The 27883-nt window shown below is 38.1% G+C and overlaps 1 protein-coding gene across 1 annotated transcript; it reads left to right on the top strand.

Moving 5' to 3' along the window:
• LOC136858810 (elongation factor 1-beta') lies at positions 1 to 27706 on the top strand. Its single transcript, XM_067138627.2, has 4 exons — positions 1 to 159; positions 355 to 601; positions 12995 to 13184; positions 27467 to 27706. Exons 1-4 carry the CDS (start codon positions 80 to 82, stop codon positions 27619 to 27621), a joined length of 672 nt encoding a protein of 223 aa, XP_066994728.1. The 5' UTR covers positions 1 to 79; the 3' UTR covers positions 27622 to 27706.
• Positions 27707 to 27883: the final 177 nt, after the last annotated feature.

Below are 27883 nucleotides of genomic sequence, written 5' to 3' on the forward strand. Positions count from 1 at the left end.
TTTCTTCTTTGCTGTGTATCCAGCACAACAGCTGGCAGACATTTAACTCTTGCAGTAATATCGTTATTTATATTTCAAAATGGTTGTTGGCGACTTAAAAACTGAGCAAGGAATTAAATCTCTGGATGCATACCTCGCCGATAGGAGTTACGTTGAAGGGTAAGTCGTAGATTTGGTCGGAAGAAATTTGGAGTTTGATGACAGCACGTGTTCTTCTTGCTAGGAAAATATAGCCGACCTATTTGGCTATTGCTACAATATATATCATCTCTCGTATATCATACTCTGAATGTTTTATACATACAAGTTGTTAAAGTGTAGATTGATTGTACTTAAACATTCCCCCTGTTTCAGATATCAGCCTACTCAGGCTGACATCAGTGTGTTCGAAAGTATAGCTAAGGCACCCAGCGCATCAACACCTCATGCTCTTCGTTGGTACAATCATATTAAGTCATACGGTGGAGAGGAACGCAAGAAACTCCCAGGTGAAAAGAAACTTCCCAGCATATTTGGTGCTGCTGTTGCAAATGGTACAGCTGCTCCTGCGAAAGAGGACGATGATGACGATGTGGATTTATTCGGCTCTGACGAAGAGGATGTAAGTGTTCTCGTTCTGTTTCGTTTAAGGAGATTATCTTGGATGAAAGTTTTGAGCGTTTGGTTTTCAAATAACTTTTTCCAGTTGTATATCAGAACCTCACTTAATCGGCCCAGTAGAGAAAGATTTTTTTTTTAATTATTATCGGTATTAAAACCCTAGGTAATATACTGCTTGTTGTTATCTAGCAAAGCATGGAAGTGTTTGGACGATCTTAAAGTGCGCTCCTAGTCTAGTCTAGTCAGGTCCAGCTAGTGAATCCACCATTGAGCTGAATAGGTTAGGTCCGGCTAATGACAAGACCCTCTGGCTGGTTTTCATTAGGGGCAGAATCCTAGCACATAGACTCAAGACTTAATAAGTCAAGGTTACCCCCAACCATTCACTAACTACTTGAGTATCTGGGTATAATTTTTCCTTCTGCAGCCCAGAGTTTATAACATTATAAGGAAGCAAAGGGTATGATGCACAAAGGTATCACCCAAATATCACTATAAAATTTGTCACAAATGGAACATAATAATTGCTTTTACACATATCAAGTGAAAAATCCCTGGCAAATTAAGAAATACCGTCGTTATTTGAGAAATATGAAAACATACTTAAGGCTTGTAGACAGGACTGGTTTATGTCGTACTACGCTGCTGGTGCCGTCTTTTGTTACTTTCTTCAGGTCCAGGGCTATGTCTGTGGATTCTCATTATCTTTGTCCATTCGCTGCTGGTGCCGTCTTTTGTTACTTTATTCAGGTCCAGGGCTAGCACCGTGGAATGGGAGTGCTATGTCTGTAGATTCTCATTATCTTTGGCCAGTACAAACAGCAAAATGGAGGTCAAAAGAAAAATAGCATGATCCCTGGACCAACAAATATTTTTATTTCTGTTCGAACGAAATCACTAGTCCACTGAGTTTTTCTTATGTACATTGGCCATATCATTTTGTCGCCTATTAAATATTGCATATCACGATACAATTCATGAAATGATGTCATTGACAAGTGAAGAATGAAACGAAAGCAAAGAACTTCAGTGAACACAGATATCACACACGAAATTGTTCAAAGTGTAAGACAAAAGACATACGTGTGTCACTGTGAGCGCAACACCAAATGTACTTGTAAAGTAGTAAAGTACGTATTCATATTCTCCAAAAACATATATTTCTTAATTTGCCAGGGATTTTTCACTTGATATGTGTAAAAGTAATTATTATGTTCCATTTGTGACAAATTTTATAGTGATATTTAGGTGATACCAATGCGCACTATACCCGGAAGCAAAAAGAAGGCAAATCTTACTAGGAATTTCTTTTAGAGGAGAGATGTGTTCATTGTGATGTCTAGGAACCCACCATCCCGCCCCCAGAAGTACAGTTACTTTTATAACCTAATAAGAGCAGCACCCGCTATCAGCCATGGCTAAAGTAACTACTATCTGCGCACTTTTTAGCAATAGATTTACACCCTAGTGCTGAAGCGGTCGACCTCGGCAATCTTTGAAACTTAAACTATGAATCGCTTATGCTTCGCTGTGCGACGTCTGGCGTACACTGTACGTACTAGTACTGTTCTTATTTACACAGCAAAGCCAAACTATTGAATTCACTAGGAATAAGATTCGCATCGAGAAATGTTATATAATGTGTGTATGTGACAGTTCTTGGCTTAAAATAACAAAGGTTTAGAAAATTCATATCGATCATATTATCGATTCAATTCAGATTTCATTTCCATTCAGTTGGCAGTACTAACGGAACCAGAAGCGCTCGCTCCTTACTCCTCAAACCTGTACACAAATCTATTGCTAAAAAGTGCACAGATAGTACTTGCATTCTCATTGGTCAACATGAATAGAATGTGACGTCATTGCCATCAATGGTGATAAATACATTGCATTACCAGCCCTGGCTGAATAAAAGCACAAAGAAAAATCACCATGTAAAGGAAACAATGTGAAATACACAACAGTAGTAATTTAATTTAAATACTTACATTAATGTAGAGCCTGCTAAACAGTCCAGACCAATGGTCTTGTCCAGGTTTTATCCGCACGTCCAGATCAATCATGTTTCTACATGAAACTAGAGGCCTAGGGAACAAGGCCAGAATTCGCTGGCACAGCTATGACGACATACTTACGGGACCTCTGGGTAGGAGGGGTTTCGGGTGGGGAGAAATTAAAACATACTGAAGAAATTTCGCCTTTACTTTCAATCTCTTCACCTTCTTTCAACTCCCGCATGTGCTTCACTGGCATCCATTTAACCTAATTTATACGTACTTATTCCACATTCATATTCGCATACTATTTTACTTACCTGTTATAAATTCATGGCAATAGGCCGTCTTGAACCAGCGATCTTCAACTCTGTAGTCCACCAGCTTATCCACTCAGCTAACGTGTTACTTGATAGTTTCACGTGTAAACGATGTATATATAGATACATATAGTACATTACCAGTAAAAGAGATGGCATCGCAAAGTAATTAATATTTGCCCCAAAAGATGACTCTGTCTTCTCTCTCTCAACTGTTACCAACTTAACTTCTACAAGTAACAAAAATACATCAAACTCAAATCACGAGTTTCATTACCGGCAGTGTGGTTATTGTTTGAACAGGGAGTACAACCAAATACAGTAGAGACAATACGTGACACTGAGCGAGATATCGAGGGACAGCTATTGAAGCTCTCTCTAGCGAGTATACCTGAAAACTACGGATTCTGTCATAAGAGCACGTGTATTTTTCTGTGAAATTTTTGATGTTATTTATGCGTTTTCAGTGAGTTGACATAATTAAATAGTAGCGTGTGTCATTCCTTGATATCTCCTCTCAACATGAGGGGAAAAGTATGTGCTGTGTTTGGCTGCAGTAACTATGAAGTAGAGAAGAATGCGCTGTCGTTCTTCAGGTTCCCTCGTAACAAGAAAATGTACGTAATCTTGTGTTTGCATATATATTCTTCCAGTGACAGAGATTTCTATAGTACTTCATAATCTTCTGACCTTACAGAAACATTCTCATTGAAAGAAATAATAAATACGCAATCCACGTGTTAGCAACTCAAGGTGACTCTGGGAGACCAAAGGGAGGGCTAGCATGTCTGTTATCAACTAGAATGTCACCTTTCAGTATAGTGCATAAGACAGACAATATTTTAATGATCAAAACAGCACCCTTATCCGTGATGTGCGCCTATTTTCAACCTGAATGGAAAGAACACGACATTATAAATGAACTGATGTTAGGCATCTCTAAATTGAGAAATACAGATCATCTTATAATTGCCGGGGACCTAAACTGCCGTATAGACTTTGCAAACAAAAGAGCGGAGATGGTAGTAAATTCCCTGGAGACAGAGGGATTTTCATTACTAAACAAGAAAAATGAGAAGACATACATAGGCCCAAATGGAAGCAGCACTATTGATCTTATATTCAGCAATAAGATAGGTCCCAAGGGAGTGAGGCCATCGGTACTAAAAGAAATAGCAATAAGGAAACACTTACCAGTAGAAATTGTCATAACAGGAAACTTCGATTCGTTAATCAAAACCAACCATAAGAAGCTGCCGCTGCAGAAAATCGATGAGGATAAATTAGAGGCCTGCACTGTATTAGTACCAATGATCTTGAATGAAATACATAGTGGTGACTTAAATGGGCCCCTTCAACACATAGAAGATATAATTAAGCAAACGTTGGTTCAACGAGATAACAAAGAAAGGAAGTCTAAACCATGATTTAACCATATCTGCTACAAATCCAGGAAAGAAGCGTTAGATGCCCTTCATAAAGCCCTGGAATTTCAAACACCAGAAACACTTGCAATATATTCCAAAAGAAGGAAACAGTATAAAGCAATAATTAAAGATGCAAAGGAAGAATTCCAGGAAACGTCAGAAGAAAATATGATCAAGAAAGCAGAAGAGGAACCATTTTCAATCCTGAAGCAGAGACAACCAAAATATACGAGGCAGATCCCACTAGAAACCTGGGAAAATCATTTCACTAAACTACTACAAGCAAAGGAAACCCGAGACTTCACTGAAGATAGTGACTGGGATGTAGCACCAATTGAATTATTCACAGTTGACGAATTAGAAGAATTCGTCCCTGAGAGTAAGACTAGGAGAGCAGGAGGTCCAGTAACATACTCTACGAACATATCAAAGACATTTGGGTAACCCTAAAAGAACCTGTCACAGAACTTATGAATCAATGTCTCAAACAAGGAAGAATACCAGACAAATGGCGGGAATCAACTTTAATATACAATACAATCAATACTGATCTGCATTTAGGGCAGTCGCCCAGGTGGCAGATTCCCTATCTGTTGCTTTCCTAGCCTTTTCCGAAATGATTTCAAAGAAATTTGAAATTTATTGAACATCTCCCTTGGTAAGTTATTCCAATCCCTAACTCCCCTTCCTATAAATGAATATTTGCCCCAGTTTGTCCTCTTGAATTCCAACTTTATCTTCATATTGTGATCTTTCCTACTTTTATAAACACCATTCAAACTTATTCGTCTACCAGTGTCATTCCACGCCATCTCTCCGCTGACAGCTCAGAACATACCACTTAAAAATTAAATAATTGAAAAAGAGGTTCAACCTATTCAATACATAAAAGAAAGAAATGTAGTGATTACATTCTTATTTAATAGTAACTATAAATGGGACTGGTTTCGACCCTAGTCCAGGTCATCGTCAGCCGTAAAAACATGTAAAACAATGCATATGAAAAAGAAAAAGATTAAGTGAACTCTGGATCGGTATAAGATGAAACATAAATTAACGATGGGGGTAGAAATTGTGAGTCACTTAAAAGAAAACAGTACGTAATATTAAGAATGGTAGTATGGCACACGCAATGATAGGCGAAGTCTCACAATGTTTATGAATATTGGAGAACGGTCAAATGGGTCAGTTTCCACACTCTGTCAGGCACAAAGTCACAACACTATCAAATAATATATGAAGATCATAAATAACTTGAAGTCGCAGACGAATAGATTTGTAGAAGCAAACCGCCAGCTCCCGGTGATCAGCGGGGCACATTCAAGGTCATGCGCTGCGGTCTCGAACGCCAAAGTAGAATGGAGAATATCCTGAAGATCCAGTATTTGTCTCGGTTGCGGGAAGTTAAGTACGTATATATAGAAATATACAACGCAAATCAGTATAATTGAATGAGTATTCAATTATACTTTTTCAATTATTTAATACTTTCAATACGGAACAATGAAATTTTTATCTTTAAATACATACCACTTAGTCGAGCAGCTTTCTTCTTTCTCTCAATTCTTCCCAACCCAAACATTGCAACATTTTTGTAACGCTACTCTTTTGTCGGAAATCACCCAGAACAAATCGAGCTGCTTTTCGTTGGATTTTTTCCAGTTCTTGAATCAGGTAATCCTGGTGAGGGTCCCATACACTGGAACCATACTCTAGTTGGGCTCTTACCAGAGACTTATATGCCCTCTCCTTTACATCCTTACTACAACCCCTAAACACCCTCATAACCATGTGCAGAGATCGGTACCCTTTATTTACAATCCCATTTATGTGATTACCCCAATGAAGATCTTTCCTTATATTAACACCTAGATACTTACAATGATCCCCAAAAGGAACTTTCACCCCATCAACGTAGTAATTAAAACTGAGAGGACTTTTCCTATTTGTGAAACTCACAACCTGACTTTTAACCCCGTTTATCAACATACCATTGCCTGCTGTCCATCTCTCAACATTTTCGAGGTCACGTTGCAGTTGCCACAATCTTGTAACTTATTTATCACTCTATAGAGAATAACATCATCCGCAAAAAGCCTTACCTCCGATTCCACTCCTCTACTCATATCATTTATATATATAAGAAAACATAAAGGTCCGATAACACTGCCCTGAGGAACTCCCCTCTCAACTATTACAGGGTCAGACAAAGCTTCACCTACTCTAACTCTCTGAGATCTATTTTCTAGAAATATAGCAACCCATTCAGTCACTCTTTTGTCTAGTCCAATTGCACTCATTTTTGCCAGTAGTCTCCCATGATCCACCCTATCAAATGCTGTAGACAGGTCAATCGCGATACAGTCCATTTGACCTCCAGAATCCAATATATCTGCTATATCGTGCTGGAATCCTACAAGTTGAGCTTCAGTGGAATAGCCTTTCCTAAAACCGAATTGCCTTCTATCGAACCAGTTATTAATTTCACAAACATGTCTAATATAATCCGAAAGAATGCCTTCCCAAAGCTTACATACAATGCATGTCAAACTTACTGGCCTGTAATTTTCAGCTTTATGTTTATCACCCTTTCCTTTATACACAGGGGCTACTATAGCAACTCTCCATTCATCTGGTATAGCTCCTCCAACCAAACAATAATCAAATAAGTACTTCAGATATGGTACTATATCCCAACCCATTGTCTTTAGTATATCCTCAGAAATCTGATCAATTCCAGCCACTTTTCTAGTTTTCAACTTTTGTATCTTATTGTAAATGTCATTGTTATCATACGTAAATTTTATTACTTCTTTGGCCTTAGTCTCCTCCTCTATCTCGACATTATCCTTGTAACCAACAATCTTTACATACTGCTGACTGAATACTTCTGCCTTTTGAAGATCCTCACATACACACTCCCCTTGTTCATTAATTATTCCTGGAATGTCCTTCTTGGAACCTGTTTCTGCCTTAAAATACCTATACATACCCTTCCATTTTTCACTAAAATTTGTATGACTACCAATTATGCTTGCCATCATGTTATCCTTAGCTGCCTTCTTTGCTAGATTCAATTTTCTAGTAAGTTCCTTCAATTTCTCCTTACTTCCACAGCCATTTCTAACTCTATTTCTTTCCTGTCTGCACCTCCTTCTTAGTCTCTTTATTTCTCTATTATAATAAGGCGGGTCTTTACCATTCCTTACCACCCTTAAAGGTACAAACTTGTTTTCGCATTCCTCAACAATTTCTTTAAACCCATCTCAGAGTCTGTTTACATTTTTATTTACCGTTTTCCACCGATCATAGTTACTTTTTAGAAACTGCCTCATGCCTGCTTTGTCAGCCATATGGTACTGCCTAACAGTCTTACTTTTAAGACCTTCCTTTCTATCGCATTTATTTTTAACTACCACAAAAACAGCTTCATGATCACTAATACCATCTATTACTTCAGTTTCCCTATAGAGCTCATCTGGTTTTATCAGCACGACATCCAGGATATTTTTCCCTCTGGTTGGTTCCATCACATTCTGAATCAGCTGTCCTTCCCATATTAACTTATTTGCCATTTGTTGGTCATGCTTCCTGTCGTTCGCATTTCCTTCCCAATTGACATCTGGCAACTTCAGATCTCCCGCTACAATCACATTTCTTTCCATGTCGTTTCCCACATAGCTGACTATCCTATCAAATAATTCCGAATCCACGTCAGTGCTACCCTTTCCCGATCTGTACACTCCAAATATATCAAGTTGCCTATTATCTTTAGAAATGAGCCTTACACCTAGAATTTCATGTGTCTCATCTTTAACTTTTTTGTAGCTTACAAATTCTTCTTTCACCAGAATGAACACTCCCCCTCCCACCATTCCTATCCTATCTCTACGATACACACTCCAGTGCCGTGAGAAAATTTCTGCATCCATTATATCATTTCTCAGCCATGATTAAACTCCTATTACAATATCTGGTAAATATATATCTATTAAATTACTTAATTCTATTCCTTTCTTTACAATACTTCTACAGTTCAACACTAACAATTTTATGTTATCCCTACTTGATTTCCAGTTCCCTGTTCCCTTATCACCGCTCCCTAGGCCATCCCGTTTCCCTGAATGTACCTCCCTATTACCCTTCCAAACAAATTTCCTAATTATTCGTACCACTGCGGTTAAGTTAAGGGTAAAGGAGATGTGAGTTATCGGAATACCTACTGTGGAATCGCTCTTGAGTGCACACTACTGAAGATTCTTACAAGAACACTGACAGATCGATTGAGGGATATAGTAGATGATAAAATACCGGAAGAACAGTTTGGATTTAGAAGAGGCAGATCAACAATCCAGGCAATCAATTGCTTGCTTGAAGATATACAAGAAGCACTCAGGTTGCAGAAAGGAAAGCTCTATGCAGTGTTTATAGATTTCCACAAAGCCTTTGACTCCACAAGCAGGAGCCTGATCCTTCGGAAACTGGAAGAGATAACAGGGAAAAACTGTTACACAAAGCTTATTAAAAATATGTTATCAGAAAACTATGTGTGAATATGCGATGATTTAACACAGTCGAAACCAATCCTTCAGACGGTAGGGGCCCTTGAAGGGGATCCTCTGACCCCACTCCTTTTTAATGTAATAACACGTGATGTTACAGAAGCAATTGCTACGATTCATGCAAAAATGTATCTATACGCTGATGACATGGTAATTGTTTCGTCATATCGAGATGAACTTCAAAAAGCAGTCACCAATCTGACAAATTGGTCAAAAGAAAACAATTTAGAAATTAATGATCAGAAGACAGTAGTCATGGTTTTTTGAAGGGGAGGAAGAAGAGCAGCATCAGACATAATACGCTACGAAGGTTCACCTTTAAGGATTGTCAATAAATTCAAGTATCTCGGAATGACTTTTCAGACAACTGGAACCACATTTACAGCTCACATAAAGGAAAGGACTCTGGCTGCAATCATAGCAATAAATGACATAGATCACCTTAGTCAACTGTCAGTCAAAACGGCCTTGAAACTCTTCCGCCTCAGAGTTACTCCAACTGTCACCTACGGCATTGAAACAATTTGGACCTTCCTGAAAAAGAAAGATCTAAAAGAGATAGAAAGGGTGAAAGCAATTTTCCTCAAAAGAGCCCCATGTGTATCTAAATGCACACACTCTATACTTGTGTATGAACTGACCCGAGAACCTTTCTTCATTGAGGACTTGAGACATACAATGACTCTACAATCAACAAAGGCATATCAAGAGCTCTTACATGAATTAAAGAAGACAAAAATTTGGAGTGATATCTATATAGCCTAACTGATGCAATGACAACAGCCAATTGGTGTCAGAGTTGCTTCGAACTCAGACATACAGTGACCCGTGCAGCTGTCCATGGCTTCCATCACAAGGCATGTGTTGTACCTAGATTTCACGATCCGAGCCATGACTGTGTATGTTGATGGTGTGAGAAGTTCTGTAGTCGTTACCACGCACTGGAGTGCCCAAAGAGACCGTGTTCTCTGGCAAAACTTTGTAGTGATTAAGTTTATACCCCTGCACATTGTGCGCTTTTCTGTGTAAATAAAAAAAAATATCTTCTGACCTGCTCGACCCATATTTTAACTGGCTTAAAATGTAATATGCATATTTTACTGTATTGTGCAGCAGTTAACCTTCAATACCGATGTGGTGTTGTAGGTGTGTTCTGTGGGTTTTGAAATGTAACAGAAGTGATTTGGATAAGGTGTACAAGAAAGAAGGGACGTTACGCTTATATACGAATTATAAGATCTGTTCAGATCATTTCCAGGCCAGCGACTTTAAAAATCCTCGACTATACAGCCAAGGGTATGTTACATTTTTACTCTTAATTGTACGTAAATATTCCTCAAAGCATCACTATCGACAACATTTTCATACTTTTCATTCTTTTATCCCTCTTCTCAGATTAAAGCTGGGATTTTATAGATTTTCTTTCGGTTAGTAGGCTTCATGTTAAGAGGAAAATTGTCCAGCTATTAAATGTTAATTCATTGCATCATATGTGTAAGGAATATGCCGATATTTTTATTGACACTTGTCAATAAAAATCCACTCGTAAGAGTTCAGGCAGGAATGCTAAAGCTAAAAAAGTAATGCATAAATGCAAGATGAAGTCATTTCACAGCAGTCCATTTCATATCTTGTTTATACTGTATGTCTAATTTCAGTCTTTGAATAATAACCTTTTAAATAATTCTTCATTAATTTATCCAGAATTGCATTAGCAACTTCGAAGTTAATATCTCAATAACACTTTCTTTCTAGACGTAATTTATTTATCCATTTCCGTATATACATTACCATTGATATTTGAATTTAGCGCGATTTTTTCAGGTCAAGTCACTAGGAGCGCCACCGTCGAAATGTCTCCCATTTTAACAAGGCTAAATCCGTAAGTGTTGCGTATTGTCTCTACTGTATTTGGTACAACTAAGACGAAAACAAACCAGTCGTGTGTGTCGTATCTCCAGCTGTGTTATAGTCGTGATTACTGTCTTAAGAGGAAGTAGGCCTACAACTAGACGAAAGCAATCGAGTTGTGTGTCCAGCTCTGTCATAGTCGTAATTATTGTTTTAAGACGAATTACAACTAGCCAAAACAATTAAAACTCCTGTTCGGTGCTGTATCCATACTAGTAATTATTATTTTAAGAGGGAGTGCATCTACGTAAACAAAGAAGTCCATCTTCTGTCCACTCCTCTGTCAATTTATGGTGAGTACCCATATATTCATATCCTGTCTCAGTGATTGCAGTAGACTCGTATGTATAGTGTTGCCTTCCCATACGTGATATGTGAACTGGTTTTTCGGTGTTAATGTATGTCCCCCACATACAATGTAGCCCCCTAGTTGTTCTGGAAAAGACTTTGAATGGTACGCGGTATGTTGAGCTGCTCAGAGACCATCTCCACCCATTTTCGGCCTTCCAGCGGACAGACGGTTCTGCAGTGTTTCAAGATGATACCATGCCGCCACATCGCTCCCATGTCACCCGGGAATGGTTCCAGGAACATGCAGCAGAGGTCAAACGACTGCCATGGCCACCCAGGAGCCCCATTATGAACCCTATCGAGCATATCTGGGATGTCCTGGAACGCAGGCTCTGTGCCATGGATCCTGCACCCACGAACAGACCAGCATTGGCGGCCGCTCTGCAAACGATTTGGTGTCAGCTGCGTCCAGAGGACTATCAGGGACTTGTCCAACTCACTTCCACGGCGTCTCACTGCAGTTACATGTGATTAATATCATTCTTGATCCGTATTGATGATACTTGAATGGAATAATATCAATAAGTTAATTTATTGAATTTACCACCTAATCAATACAAGATGTCTTATTTTAGTTAGTTACTTTGGCATATTAACTAAAATGGTACATGTTTCGCCTTGAATTCAGGCATCATCAGCCATTATCTCAACTTTAAAATAGAAACAGGCACTTGATTTATATATACATGAAATAAAACAAAAAACCTTGGAGAGACTAGAATTACAATTAACATATAGTAAAAGAATTAAAGTTAAGCTGGTTATAAAGATATTACAATGAGCGAGTAAAATTACAATTGGTGAAAGTAATGGTGATATGACATTAGAAGGCTTCTATTATAATTATAAGGAAAGAACAAAGCAACAGTCTGTCATAAACGAGTGATAGGATTGCTAAAAATTATGTTGGCCGACCAGCGGTTACAACGAAAATGACAATGATAATCGTATTTAATAAAAATGTAGAATAAAATAATTGTGAAATACGATCATGTGACTGTCAGTATTTGTTGACTAGAGATAAATCGAAAGTCAATGGCATATGGTGATATGGTTCACTTACGAAAGCAATTGTGTTTCGCCGAAAACCACTGATAGTGACAGGTTAGGTTGTGATCCACCGAAAACCATTGATAGTGACAGGTTAGGTTGTGATCCACCGAAAACCACTGATAGTGACATGTTAGGTTAGGTTTGGTGTGACAGCATTGCTAATTGAACGGGGTGATCCACCGAAAACCACTGATAGTGACAGGTTAGGTTGTGATCCACCGAATACCACTGATAGTGACAGGTTAGGTTAGGTTCAGTTAGGTGCGACAGCATTGCTAATTCAGCGACTGTTGTTGGAAGTACACTTTTGGTGATCACATCCCCTTTCGATAAGCGTCCTCCTCTCCTGAATACCATTAATTCTGTCTTCTTTAGATTCATTCTTAGCTCTTCTACGTAACCTGTTGATCATAGGTGGCTTTTGAGGAAAGGTAATGCAAAATATTTGAACTTATAACAGTTTTTAATTTTGCATTACACTTGAAAAGTATTTTTTATCATGTTAACATGTGTGTTCTATCATAATTTCTTCGCTCCAGCAAGCTGGGTGCGGTTGTGTACGAGCCTCCTCCAGTTTGTCCTATCCATCCACAGATGCTGCTCATATATGCGACGACAGTTCACATCTCTAATTTCAAGGTCCTTCAATATCTGTTTTTCCCAAACATCGCGAGGTCTTCCTCTTTGTCTCTTCGCAAGAACATTGTGGTCAAAGTATGTTCGAGGAGTCCTGTGAGGTAGTGATGGGACATTCGATTCATTGTAATTTTCAGGATGCAGAGGCAGCAAGGATCAGAGAAGAAAGACTGAAGGCATATGCTGAGAAGAAGTCCAAGAAACCTGCCCTCATTGCCAAATCCAGTATTGTTTTGGACGTCAAACCTTGGGACGATGAGACTGACATGAAGGAAATGGAGGCTAAAGTTCGAAGTATTGTTATGGATGGTCTTGTCTGGGGAGCATGTAAGTACATAGTCATTTCTTTCTTTTGTGTGGAAATTGGATTGCAATAAGAAAACCATCAAAGGGATTAAATCTGCAACATTCTCTTACGTTTGTTGTTACAGCATAAGTCATAAGTGGGATCATGCAGTGGCTATGGATGGATGGTTTATTTTGAAGCACATCTGAAAACTCATATCAGTAACTATTATTAGGAAATCGTAAAACCTTATACACAATTTGATACATTGTTCATAATAGTCACAAGGTCTTCCTCCTGTGCTTTTCTCCCAATTTATTGAGATAGACAATTTGGATTTTTCTCGGCTGTCCGTGCTGGTGCTAATGCCATATGGCTTTTAGGGCCGGGAATGTCTGAGGACATGTTCGACTCGCCAGCTGCAGATCTTTTGATTTGTCGCCCATAGGCGACCTGCATATCGTGATGAGGATGAAATTATGAAGACATTCCATACACCCAGCCCCCGTGCCAGTGAAATTAACAAATTATAGTTAAAATTCCTTGAGGATGAAATTATGAAGACGTTACATACACCCAACCCCCGTGCCATTGAAATTAACCAATTATGGTTAAAAATCCCAACCTTGCCTGGAATCGAACCCGGGACCCCTGTGGCCAAAGGCCAGCACGTTAACCATTTCGCCATGGAGCCAGGCCGTGCTGGTGCTAATCCTATGTGAAGGGATGTACAGTAGAACCTCGATAATTCATAATTGATTAATTCAACATCCCGCCTAATTCGAAGAAGCTCTTGTTCCCAGAAATATGAGGTATGGTTTTGCATGTTATTTAAATTGTTTAATTCGAAATATGGATAATTCGTCATTCGAAGAACAATGTCGGTCCTGTTACCGAAATTCAGACTTTTAATTCCAAACTGTCTTTACATTCAAAATAGTCTGTTTCAGATTAATTGAAATAAAAATTTCTCCGCGTCTTTGAAAGAACTCGTCTTCTGGAACACGCAAGGGTAGCTTTCCGCACTTTCACTTCGGTGTTTGTACAGTGTGCTGCTTATTTGCTATGTTCGAATGAAATTATAATTGTTTTGTATTCTGCGTTTTAAGAAACTCCACAATATCACGAAGCAGGTAGTGTGCGGAGAAGCAATCAATTCGTATGCACTAAACAATATTGTCATTGCCGATGAAATTGCGTAGCTGCTTTTTTTTTTTTTTTTTTTTTTTTTTTTTTTTTCAGTGGCGGGCCCGAACGGGCTTATAGTTTTAAAGGAGAGAAGGGCCAGCCGGGAAACCGTACAAGAGTGAAGGTCCCCGTACTGTGTTTACTGTGTTGCAATGCACATGGAAGCGAGAGACTTCCTTCCCTCGTCATAGGAAAGTTTGATAAGCCACGATGTTTTAAGGGCTTCGAGCACTTTCCGTGCAAGTAAAGGTGTCTAAATATGCAAACAGTACAGTAATCCAAAAGATGAGGCATTTTCACAGGGGAGCCAGCATAATTTATCCTTGTCTTCGAACCGTGTGGGTTTTTTTTGTTTCGTTGCATGAAGTTATGTTTTGCCATTGTTTTATCCAAGTGCATTATATATATATATATGCGTTAGGCCCTCTAAGGAGCACGTAGAACCATTAGTTAGCATTCTTCTTCTTGTTTCTCTTATCCTCCCAAAACTTCTTCATCCTCGCACTGTGAGTCTGTCGTCTTTCTTGAGTCCATGCCTCCTGGAGTTTCAAGTTTCTTGTACATTGTCTGGCTGCAAAGCTGTGCAAGTTAATTTTGTGTCTAAGTGTAGCCCATGTAGTTGTCAGTGGGTCAACGCCGACTTCTGCGAGATCTTTTTGGGTGTCAGCAAGTGCATTATTTGAATAATGTAAATGCACTTGTTGGATACATTTTGGAAATAGTGTTTTCTACGGCATTTGAAACGTTTAAACTGAGAATCAAGACGATTTGCATGCATTAATGGGTCTTAGAATACTTTGTGACGCAGCAGGGGTTGGCATTTCTGATTTACGCAGAAAATCGTACAAGGATAGTCACTGTACTGTGTTGTAATGCAGACAGAAGCGAGAGATTTTCTCCCCTCATCATAGGAAAGTACGGTAAGCCACAATGTTTTAACGGCATTGGGTACTTTCCACGCAAGTATAAGATATCTAAAATGCATATAGTACACTATACTCCGTAGGGCTCCTACTTCTAAATTGACGTTTTAGCAGTTTTTGGCTCTGTCTGGTGGTTATGCGCTGAAGCATAGACATCCAACCAATCCCAAGCTGCCATTCATATCGATTTATATCGGCAGAGCACGATCTCGAAACTTAGTTGCCAACTCTAATATTTACATTCGCCGCGTGGTTAACCTATCTCGCTCAGCGTGTATGGTATTCGGTACGGTTCGCGATCTTTTGCATTTTCCTTCAATATTTAGTGTGTTTTTCATATTGTTGGAGGGTTCCAGTGACTCTGAGGTAAGTAGAGTGTTCTCTTTGTAGGCCATAACCTCCTTTCTGTGCCAGCCATTAGCCGTTAGTGATGTGTTATTTCCTCATTCTTTTTTATTGTTAATAATATATTCTCTTTTAGTGCCAGACATTGTTAGAAAGTGTAGTTCTTGTGAATTTGTTTTCAATCCATATTCATTCGTTTTTCTGAGTACTGTATTACAATTTAAAAGGGCTGTTTACCGCGGTCATATTGCATCAGCTGTTCTTGCAGGCGTAGCGCGCTGGCAACAGAGGGAAGGCGATGCTCATTTGTTTTGCGAAACTTCAATTTAGAAGTAAGGCCATGCGGAGTATAATCCAATGAAGAAAGCACTTTTTTGTTCCATTGCGTGAGGTTGTGTTTGCCAGTGAGTTATCCAAGTGCATCATTTCAATACTGTAAATGCACCTTGTTGGATACATTTTTTTTAAAGGTTTAAACTGTGAATGAAAGTTAATTGCATGCAGTAATGGGTCTTTGAATAACTTGTGATGTCCCAAGGGTTGACATTTCTGAGTTACGAGTTGGCGGTTAATTCGAAATCACGTAATTTGAAGTTCGATTTTTGCGTCCCAACAACTTTGAATTAACGAGGTTTTACTGTACTCGCTATTACATGTTTGTGAGGTGGTCGGTAGTGAGTTGAAAGTAAATGAAGGGAAGTGTATTAAAATAACACAGATGCGCAGTCCACGAACCAGAGAAATTACCCATACACACTTAAAATCTCCAACCAAGTCCAGCATCCTAACCTGGGTGGGGATCAAACCGGGGGCCCTCTGAACCAAAAGCCAGTATGCTCCCATTCTGCCAAGGAGCCGTACTCTTCCAAGAAAAAATATGTCATTCCGTTATTAATTGAATGTTTTCTTTTTCAGATATATTCTGTTGTTAAGTAATTGTTTTCTTTTCAGGTATTTTTTGGTATTAATCTTGCCTAATTTTTGTCAGGCTGAAAATTTAAAAGGTTATAGTAGGCTACAGCATCTCTTTCTTTAGCTTTGTTCACAGCAACACTTGGAGCAGGGCACGGCTGGCACAATGACAGTCACTAGCCGGTACAATACACATCTTTCCTTCCCATTACATCTCGAAAATTCGCATTTATAGAAAGCTATTTCTGGTGAAATTACTAGTCCAAAACATACCTGGCATTACATTCAATGTTCGAAATGTTGTCCCTCAGATGTCAAACACACCTTACATCTCATAAACAGGTTTGCAGACACTCGATGAATCATGGCCCATGTGATGTTCAAAATAACTTGTGTAATGTTCTCTTGTGTGAGGGTTGTTTACAACTTTTTTTTTCCCTTCTGCATCCTACACAGATAATAATCACAGGAATTTGAATCAGGAGATCTAGAAGGATAAAAAACTACATGATCTTAGAAAACTTGCCGTATTATCTGCATAGACTGATCAGCAGTGTATGTCGTCGCATTATCTTCCATGAAGTAACCCTTACTCATAAACTGAACTATTACGATGGAATAGATGTTCATTCCCATGGGGAACCTGAAATATTTGTCCTGAATGAGTAAATTTGTAATACCAATTTAATGGTCCGTTATTGGACATAATAAATTTTCCAGCTAACTCATTCTTGTTTGCCAGCATTTTGCTCCAGTATGCTAAGTTGGGCTCATCAGTTAGTAAATAGCACACCTATCATAAATTTACTCATTCAGGGCAAACATTTCAACTTCCCTATGGGAATCATCATCTAATGGCCAGACAGGCGTCATTTTTTGGAAATGAAACAAAGTCTCTCATAATGCGTTGGCAATGCTGGTGACTCCATGAAGCCTACACAGTGGCCTCCACGGTGTGCTCTAGCCATGCGTCGTGGTAGGTGTGCTATTTACCAATTGATGAGCCCAACTTAGCACACTGGGGCAAAACGCTGCCAACCAAGAATGAGTTAGCTGGAAAATTTATAATGTCCAATAACAGACCATTATATTGGTATTATATTACGATGAAGACACAGGACTTATCACATAATCACTACTCGTTAGATCATGTCATTGGACATGAAGCAATATATCTCTCGGCAAATGAGGTACCTGGCTGTGCTGTTGCCTTTCTGTGTAGCTCCCCAGAAACTCGCCCAGGGCTAAAATAAAAAGACCCTGTATATTAACTACATTGAAACTGAAAAGAAATTGGCTTCCACTTTAACAACAAAAATTAAGTGTTGAAATATGATGACCCCTGTGTAATCCTAGGGGACCGTTTAAAGGGGCAACAAACATTGTAAATTCCTCACATAAGTCTTTTCGATATGTCCTAATATTGCAAGAGACTATCCTCATTTTTCCGTATTGAAAGTCTGTTAAAGGAGAACAATAAAACCTTGATTTCCACCTATTCAATACATTAAAAAGCAATTATAAAATTAGAATCTCATCCTTATTTTATTGCTTAATTACTAAAACATAGGACATGTTTCGTTCAAATTTTGAACATCTTCAGCTATAAACATTCTTACAAGGATAAACCGGTAACATTATTCTAGAACTCACACTCATCGTTTACTGTTAAAAATAAACTATAAAAATCTCTTAAATATAAAGCTTTATACAGTAAAACCTTGTTAATTCGAAGTCGTTGGGACTCAAAAATCGGACTTCGAATTACGTGATTTCGAATTAACCGCCAATTCGCAATTCAGAAGTACCAACCATTGCCGCGTTACAAAATATTCTAAGGCCCGTTACTGCATGCAGTTAACCTTGATTCACAGTTTATACCTTTCAAATGCCATAAAAAAAGAACTATTTCCAAAATGTATCCAAGAAGGTGCATTTACAGTATTCAAATAATGCACTCGGATATCTCGCTGGTAAACATAACCTCACACAACGCAAGAAAGAAAAAAGCACGATTCAAAGGCGAGGAGAAATCTATGCTGGCTCCCATGTGCAAGTGCTTTATTAATTGGATTACTATACTGTATGCATTTTAGATGCCTTGTATTTACACAGAAAGTACCCGATGCGGCATCGGCGATGCCCTTAAAATCGAACTTTCTTATGACTCTATCCTTGTACGACTTCCCGCCATGGCACTTCTCTCATACTTCAGAAATGTAAACACTTGCCGCGTCACAAAGTATTCTAAAGGCCGGTCTCCACTGATAAACATTTAACAACAACATGTTAAATGTTAAAAGTGTTAAATGTTAACTGGTGACACCATCAACATGTTAAATGTTAAATGTCAAAAACTGTTTCATTTAACATTGTGTCCACACTTAATAAACATGTTAAACTTGACATTCTTTGTTTATATACAGGTAGTTCATCATATCAATTTATGGTGATGCATTTAGATGGTATCTAGTATTTTTAAATAAGGACTATGGACTCAGATGAAGAGGAATTGGCCTTTGTTATTGCCACTGTTGCGTCTTGTTATGATTTAGAAATGCAGTTTTATTAGGCACATTTCCTCCCCTCACTCTGCTCATTGCTTCAAAAGCAAACCACTTTGAAGTATAAACTTCGTCCGCTCCCGACTATCGAATTTTCTGAACTTTCTGCAATTCTCGACTGTACTGGGAGCAGAGGGACGCTAGTTTTCTTTTCGATTTACTCGCGGGACCAATTATAGATATTTTCGAGTTTCTGGAAACTATCGGCTTTCTTTCCTTTATATCTGTATTCCTCTGATGAGACATCCCACAAATAAGGCCTTTCTATTATATCATTAATTAAGTCCAGAGTAATCTCCTTACTCTACTCCATTTCTGACTATACATTTTAGTATAGTGCAGAGAGAACGACACACGTGTGTGTACTGTATTTGTAGCTTATAACAAAGAGAAGGAGTGTTGCGGAGTGTTGTAATTATAATCCTACTTCATGAGGAGCACGTCGTTTGCGTCGTTTAGGTTATGTGTTAAGATGTACAATATTATAGGTTAGGATCCACCTTTCAATACTCCGTAATAAGATGGTAAAAAGTAGTTACAACCTGTTTAATGGGACCGGTTTCAACACATTTTAAGTGTCATCATCAGCCAATTTGCGAAGATCTTAAAACAACTAGCACATTGAATACAGGCAAAAAATTAACAATGTATCATAACATAGCAATTCAGTAAATGTTCAAAACACAATAATCACAGTCAAGAGAGTAAACAGAACATCACTATCTTGCGCCGAAAACAAATATAGCTGAAGTTCATAAGCAGGTCAAATATTCGCTTATGTAAAGTCGTTGCTAGGCAGGTCTTGTAGGCATTTGTTTCTCCGGCCGAAGAGCAAAAGGTGACGTGAATGAAGTCCTAGGAAAACAGTGTAGGATTTAATTTCGTCAAATTTCAAAGTGGATATATAGGTTTTATAAAATAATTTAAAACGTTAAAAAAGAATAAAGCCAAATAAAAAATATATTTAAAAAAATAGGAAGAAATAATGAAAGAAATACGAGGTTCAACTCGAAACAACTTGCCGTAGTAATTGATAAAGAAATGATAAATAGAGAAAGGGGGGGGACGTTAATTAGAGGGTGGTGATGGTGGTGGTGGTGGTGGTTATTGTTATTAGAGGAAATACAATTGGGCAACAATCCTTAATATAATACTAATTGGAAGGCACAAACACAATATACATGTCAACTGTAACATGTTAAATTTAACATGTTAGTGTTAAATGTTAAACAGTGGAGACCGGCCTTAAGACCCATTAATACATGCAGTCACCTCGATTCACAGTTTAAACCTTTCAAATGCCATGGAAAAATCTATTTCCGAAATGTATCCAACAAAGTGCATTTACAATGTTCAAATAATGCACTACGATAAATCACTGACAAACATAACCTCACGCAACGAAAGAAAAAAAATAGCACAATTCAAAGACGAGGATAAATGATGCCGGTTCCCCTGTGCAAATGCATTATTTTTTGGATTTCTGTACTGTTTGCATTTTCAGATGCCCGACGCCCTTAAAACGTGCTTATCGAACTTTCCTATGACGAGGGGATAAAGTTTCTCGCTTCCATGTGCATTGCAACGCACTACTATGACCCCCATCCTTCACCATTGTACGATTTCCCGGCTGGCAATTTCTCCTTTAAAACCATAAGACCATTTGGGCTCGCATTAAAATAAAGCAATGCAGTTTCGCCGGTAATGACAATATTCTTCGGTGCCTACGAATCTACTATATAAGCCACGTTTTGTTTTTCAGCTGTCGGCATCGCCAGTGTTCGCGGATTCTTTTTTTCCCGCATGATATTACAGCGTTCCTTAAAAGGTTGAATACAAAATAATTCCGATTTCATTCAACTTAGCAATCATGAAGCGCACTGTAGACCCACCAAAGTGAGTGTAAGTGCAGAAAGCTACCCCTCCACGTTCCAGAACGCGCGTTCTATTATGACGCGGAGCGGACAAATTTCGAGTTGAAATTACTCTGTAAAATATTATTGTTTTAAAATGTAAAGGCAGTTTCGAATTAAAAGTCTGAATTTCGATAATGGGGCCGACATTGTACTTCGAATTACGAATTATCCGTATTTCGAATTAAACAATTGTAATAACATGCAAAACTGTATCTCATGTTTCCGGGAACGAGAGCTTCTTCGAATTAGGCGGGATTTTGAATTATCGAGGTTCTACTGTATATTACGTCATCTTATTAATTTGAACGAATGAACCATTAACAATTTGGCTAAACATCACAAAGATACTTGTACCGCGTAAATTAGGCCTACATTGACTTTTAAAGGTTATGTTGAACTCGAGAATATGGTTCTGAATGTATCGGTCCTGCAGTTCTCGAATGCATTATGTTCAATTCTGCCCGTCACTAATCACAATCAGATTGGAAAGCACGCAACCTTGAGCTCAGCTGGAAAGTGTGCTCACTGTACAAGTCGGTACGACTGCGAAATAATACATAGTTTCTAAATGTAACGTGCCGACTGCAGTTTTTATAACATTTTAACACATCATCATCATCATTTCCCTGTATCAAGCTGTAGCCGGGTATGGTCAAATATGGTTCCTCTCCACTTTCTTCGGTTTTTCCACCACTCCTCCTCCAACACTGTGTCCCAGTCCACAAAAACCTGAGATTCCCAGGACCAAAACAGTACTAATAGGCAATCCCAAAGCCTCCCATGGCTTTATGTATGTAAGGTGCAACATGTGTTCTGGTCTGGATAACGTAATCGTGTACGATAATATTAAAATACTAAATTTGAGTTACTTAAGAAGGAGCAGTTTCGATTCCTGGCTGAAAGCCCAGTGACTATAGAGTGCAATAAACTAAAAAAAAATGTAAACCTGGACATAATGTAGACATTTTGCAAGTGCGTACGAACATTTGATGAAACTCGTTCCTTCTTCAAGTAGAGCTACAATAATTGAAATTAATTAATAGGGGTCCTCCTATTCAAGACAGACATTTATTAATGTGAATCAATCACATGTTGTTCACATGAGGTACTAGTTTCGGCCCTTAGCCTCATGATTCCTTCCATCAGTCCAGCTCCGTCCACTGATCAAACAGGCTGCTCAAGGTGAGTTCGTAGTCGTTTCTCGTCATTTCTAGATTTTTCTTTTTAGTCTTTCCTTTCTATCTTTTGCCTAATTCGGCTTTTAATTTCTTCTCCAGGTTCCAAAAACCCCATATTGAAGTGAGAATTAATTCTTTGGGTCTAACCAAGTCCATCATATGCACATTTATTTTCGGAACCAAACCACAGATCAAACGAAGTGTTAACTTCATATGACTTTCAACTCTGCAGCATAATTTCAACAAGATCAAAGAACTAAAGACATATACAAGCTGAACAAACCACCATATGTAAAAAACAATGGAGTCGTCATTTTAAAATGATTTTATACTGAAGTGTAATATTATCATGTACCATATTTTATTTCATATTCATCTATGTAGATGCTACAGTGTGTTTTAAAGTTGTTTTTGGTTATTGTGTTTGCTTGATTTGACTCGGCTGATGATGGCACAAGTTTAGTGCCAAAACTAGTACCTCATGTGAACATGTGATTGATTCACATTAATAAATGTCTGTTTATTGAATACGAGGACCCCTATTTATTAATTAATTTCAATTATTGTAATCCCACTTCAATATGGATCATGAAATTTCTAAATATCAATCAAGTAGAGCTGTCGAAATTCACTCTGTCTCCTTCCAATTGTTGTGGACACACTCTGCTTTATGATTTCCAAGGATTATCTAAACAATACCACCCGGGTGTGATGCTAAGATGGTCCCTTATGCAAGTTCACCGCCAGTCGCTTCTCCAGTATGGTACAGTACTTCCTCAAATTACCACATTGACAGGACGTTAACATGAAGATCTGTAAGTATGTTGGAGCCGTCTTTTCATGAGATACAGTTTCTTGAAAAATACGTGATCGAGGATTTAGCATTGATTGGACTGAAATATCTGGACGGTTGATCTGGGAAATCGTTTCTTCAAGGAGCGAATAATGCAGGATCTTTACAACGTGATTTAATTAGGATGCTCGCGGGACCACATAATTTGAACGAATAATACGGGAAAACATAGTTTACGGGGACGTATAATGGAGGTTCTACTGTATTCTATCATTAACGTAGTCTACCCTATCCAAATTTTCATCCAGAATTTTGTTAACAATCGCTCTTACTCCATTCTTTGCCTCACCTCCTCCACTCCAGTATATTGTGTACCCTCTGCTCATCCTCTTCACTCCCTTCCCCTTCCACTTGACCTCACTCAGTCCCATCATTGCAACATTCTCTTTCTCCATAAAATCAGTTAACTGTTCTGATTTTCCTGTCAGGGTCACAACATTTATTATTCCCATATTCATAATATTAATTGCTGGTTGTCCACTTATCACAGCTCTTCCAGCACAAGAACTGTGTGTCGCTTTTAACAGGGTGCGTCCTAACATTTTCCGAGGCTTATAATTACCACCACTCATTTTAGGCTATTGTTATGATGGGGTCGCCACTCCCAAAGGCATTTTAGAGCTACTGCCAGCAATTGTTCAGGCCATCACGTTCACAGGGAACAGACGCCCTTGTAGCCGTCCCTAACGTGGGAAACAAACATACTGATGAATAGTGTACTCTTACTATTTCCACAAATTTCCACCGTTCTAAAGTCCATTTTCTCCACTTTAGATTCCGGTGACCTCTTCGTTCACAACCCTAAGGCTGGGACCCTTACCAGATGCTACACATCGGGTCAGTGTGCTCTGGGACTCACATAGGCAAGGGCACCAGTCCCTACCTGCTACCTGCCTAAATAACGTTTTTGGTACTTGTAATATTGTAAGTGGCAACTTCTAGAAAAGTGTGCTGGATTAACTCATTGTTTAATAAATAAGGAGAATGTTCAAATAAATTTCTACTACGAAAAATTACTGTTTTCTTCTTGATGTTAAAATATAGGATGAAAGCATGAAAAAAAGAAAAGTTGAGGATATCTTGTTTTTAGAAGAAACCTCAGTACAAGAGCCTTAGTTGTCTCTTGTATAGATCTGAATGAGTATGGGCTGATGCTTACAGTGCAGCAATGAAATCGAACCAGAAGTTTCATCATTAAGTTCCAGGCAATGTATACAGGAGATAAGGTAATTCTTACAGGAGATATAGATAATTTTACTTGGGTATTTTGCTATTTTCATCCGCAACGTTCGTACAGCCTGCTTGTTGTTTTTCCCATACATATTAAATGTATGAAAAGTGCTGCAGTAAATATTCTTTTTATTTCACAGTGGCATGTCCAGAAAATGGGAGTGAAATGTTACGACATGTAATGTAAACAACACTCTTAATATTACAGTGTTTGTAAAAGATTTGTGCTCACTGCTCTACCAACAGTAATCAAGAAGGGGTGCTTGTGCATCCATATCTTTTTCTGCACTATCTTGCTCCTTCTCACAATTTTGTATAATAATCTCTTCAGAGACATTCTACTTCCAGGAAATAAGTTGCAGCGTTTAGAAACAAGCCATAAAAACACATTCAAAGAAAATGAAAATAAAACTACTCAGCTAATGAATGATGAAGCCTTTCTGACCAACACTAATCACACTAAAAGACCACAAAATCTACAAACGAATAAAGCCAGAAAAAAACTGTAAAACTAGCCACCAGTTAACTAACAAAAAATAAACTAACAACGAAAATAATATTCAGAAAACATACACTTAAATCAATAAAACAGTTCTACTAGGAATGATATCACAAAAGTGACTGAGAGCAAGCAAAGTGACATGGCGATAGCAACCATGTACTCTGAACATTATAGCTTCTAAATTGATGTTTTAGCTCATTTTTGGCTCTATCTGGTGGTTGTGCGTCTGTGTGTTAGTGTATCTAGTTCATCTATGTATACCTTATTTAGGTGTAGTTCAGGAAGGACAAGTGGCAAGAAGGTGATTCTATATCAGTGAAGGCCATAACCTCCTACCTGTGCCAGCCATTAGTTTTGAATAATTTGTTATTCCTCATTCTCTTTTATTTAATAATATATTATTGTTTTAGTGTTAGATGTTATTAAGTTCATACAATGTCTAAAGTTTTTGTAACCGGGCGAGTTGTCCGTGCGGTTAGGAGGACGCAGCTGTGAGCTCGCATCTAGGAGGTAGTGGGTTCGAACCCCACTGTCGGCAGCCCTGAAGATGGTTTTCTATGATTTCCCATTTTCACACCAGGCGAAGGCTGGGGCTGTACTTTAATTAAGACCACGGCCGCTTCCTTCCCATTCCTAGGCCTTTCCTTTCCCATCGTCGTCAAAAGACCTATCTGTGTCGGTGCGGCGTAAAGCAACTAGCAAAAAAACAATGTTTTTTTTGGATTTGTTTTCACTCGTAATTCATTAACTTTTCTGATTACAATATTACATTTCACAAGGGCTTTGTATCACAGTCGTATTGCATCAGCAGTTCCTGCAGCAGTAGAGAGATGGCAACAGATCTAATGCGAATCTCACAGGTTTTGCAAACTGTCAATTTAGAACTAAAGCTGTGTGGAGCATAAAGTGTTGGCATCGTTGAGATAGTTGCCATAGCAACAGACCATTTTGGAGCACAGTTAGTGAATTTTTTTCTCACTGTTACCGCTAAACATTAGACTCCAACTCTCGTAGGCTCTAGTGTAATTGTTAGCCATGCAGATTATTGATATTAGAACCTGGAGATGGCAACAGCTTTGCATCACCCAGTGATGACATACTGAGGTCAGACCATGGTTGCTAGATACACTGGTCCTTCATTTCTAAAATATATTGAACTCTGTCATCACTTGTCATCTAAATGCATTTTTATTTAAAGTCGTTCATGTTTTTGTAATTCTCACTGGTCGATGTCTGGTTCCGAAACTGTAGACGTATTGTGTGTTACTATTAAAAATAGGAGAGGATTTCCACCAATCAATACTTATTTATTGTATATATTAAACTACAGGACCGGTTTCGACCTCATATTCAAGGTCATCTTCAGCTGAACCATATATACATATTAATATAATGAAGCTTTGATTAAGATTGTGGTGTTGAAGGAATGCCATATGATGATGATGTACATTTAGTTACATACAAATGGGGCACGTCTTAGCGTGAGCTGGCGTATATGTCATTCTGTGCAATATTGCAACTGTATGTCTAAAATGTTGAAGGTCTTAAAACTAGTGTATAAAACACATCTTTTCCTAAACTAACTTATATATATGTACAAGATAAAAACAATACATAAAAACACTTCATGTACATGAACATTCGTTCTTGCTTGGTGGTCAATACATCGACTAACTTGTTAACTACATGTTATGTTTATGATAAACATAACATCATTGCACAGCTACAAATGGGAAAGGAGCCACTACTTTGAAACCAATGTCACCCAAATTTACGGACGTCAATAAGATAACATGAATTGGTTCTTATAAAAGGGCAACACACACAGCAGAGCTGAACATATTTTACTTTAATTTCATCCATACATTTGGCACCCTTTTTAAATTGAAAGTGTTTTATCTCACATACGCACAGGAAGACAAAACTTTTATCCATGCAATTTTACAAACTCTAAGAATAGCAGCTGAAGTGTACAACTGTGAATAAGACTTAAATACGGAAGTTAGTCGATGTATTGACCACCAAGCAAGAACGAATGTTCATGTACATGAAGTGTTTTTATGTATTGTTTTTATCTTGTACATATATATAAGTTAGTTTAGGAAAAGATGTGTTTTATACACTAGTTTTAAGACCTTCAACATTTTAGACATACAGTTGCAATATTGCACAGAATGACATATACGCCAGCTCACGCTAAGACGTGCCCCATTTGTATGTAACTAAATGTACATCATCATCATATGGCATTCCTTCAACACCACAATCTTAATCAAAGCTTCATTATATTAATATGTATATATGGTTCAGCTGAAGATGACCTTGAATATGAGGTCGAAACCGGTCCTGTAGTTTAATATATACAATAAATAAGTATTGATTGGTGGAAATCCTCTCCTATTTTTAATTGTGCAATTGTCAATACGGAAATGAAGATTATAGATTACGATTGTGTGTTACTAAGCGGTTGAATCTACACAAGCTAGGGTGATCCTGTAAAAATCTAGTCTGATAGAAGTGGATTAGGAATAAGTCATAATCTTATAAATATTGGCCAAGTGCAGCTGATGACACACTCTTCCTTCTGGCCTGTTTCTTTCTTCTAATTATTAGTATATTCCTTTCTACAAACAAAAAATACAGGTTTTAAACTTGTAAATGATGATGATGTGTATCCTTATAACTAATATCTGAAACTTATCTTTCTTTCAGCTAAACTTGTACCAGTTGGCTATGGCATCAACAAGCTTCAAATTATGTGTGTTGTTGAAGATGAAAAGGTGTCAGTTGACTTGCTTGTTGAAGAAATTCAGAACTTTGAGGATTTGGTGCAGTCAGTTGATATTGCTTCCTTTAATAAAATATAATAATGTTGCCATTTATGTGCCTCAGTAATTATTGCTTACTGTGGATGTTTTGTCTATAATATTAAATTAAATTTTTGAAATAAGATTGTGTGTTGTTCATTCTTTATTTCCTTTCTTTATGAATGATATCTGAGTGGATGAACAGCCAAAATTATTCTCAATAATTTGTAAAGAATACGTGATGATGGGTGGCATGCATAAAAAAAGTAGTCTACTTTTACCATGACCTAGTGAGATCACTCGGTGTTCAAGCGCGCTCCTG

The sequence above is a fragment of the Anabrus simplex genome, chromosome 1, assembly GCF_040414725.1.
Source record: "Anabrus simplex isolate iqAnaSimp1 chromosome 1, ASM4041472v1, whole genome shotgun sequence".
In the NCBI taxonomy this organism is placed as follows: Eukaryota; Metazoa; Arthropoda; class Insecta; order Orthoptera; family Tettigoniidae; genus Anabrus; species Anabrus simplex.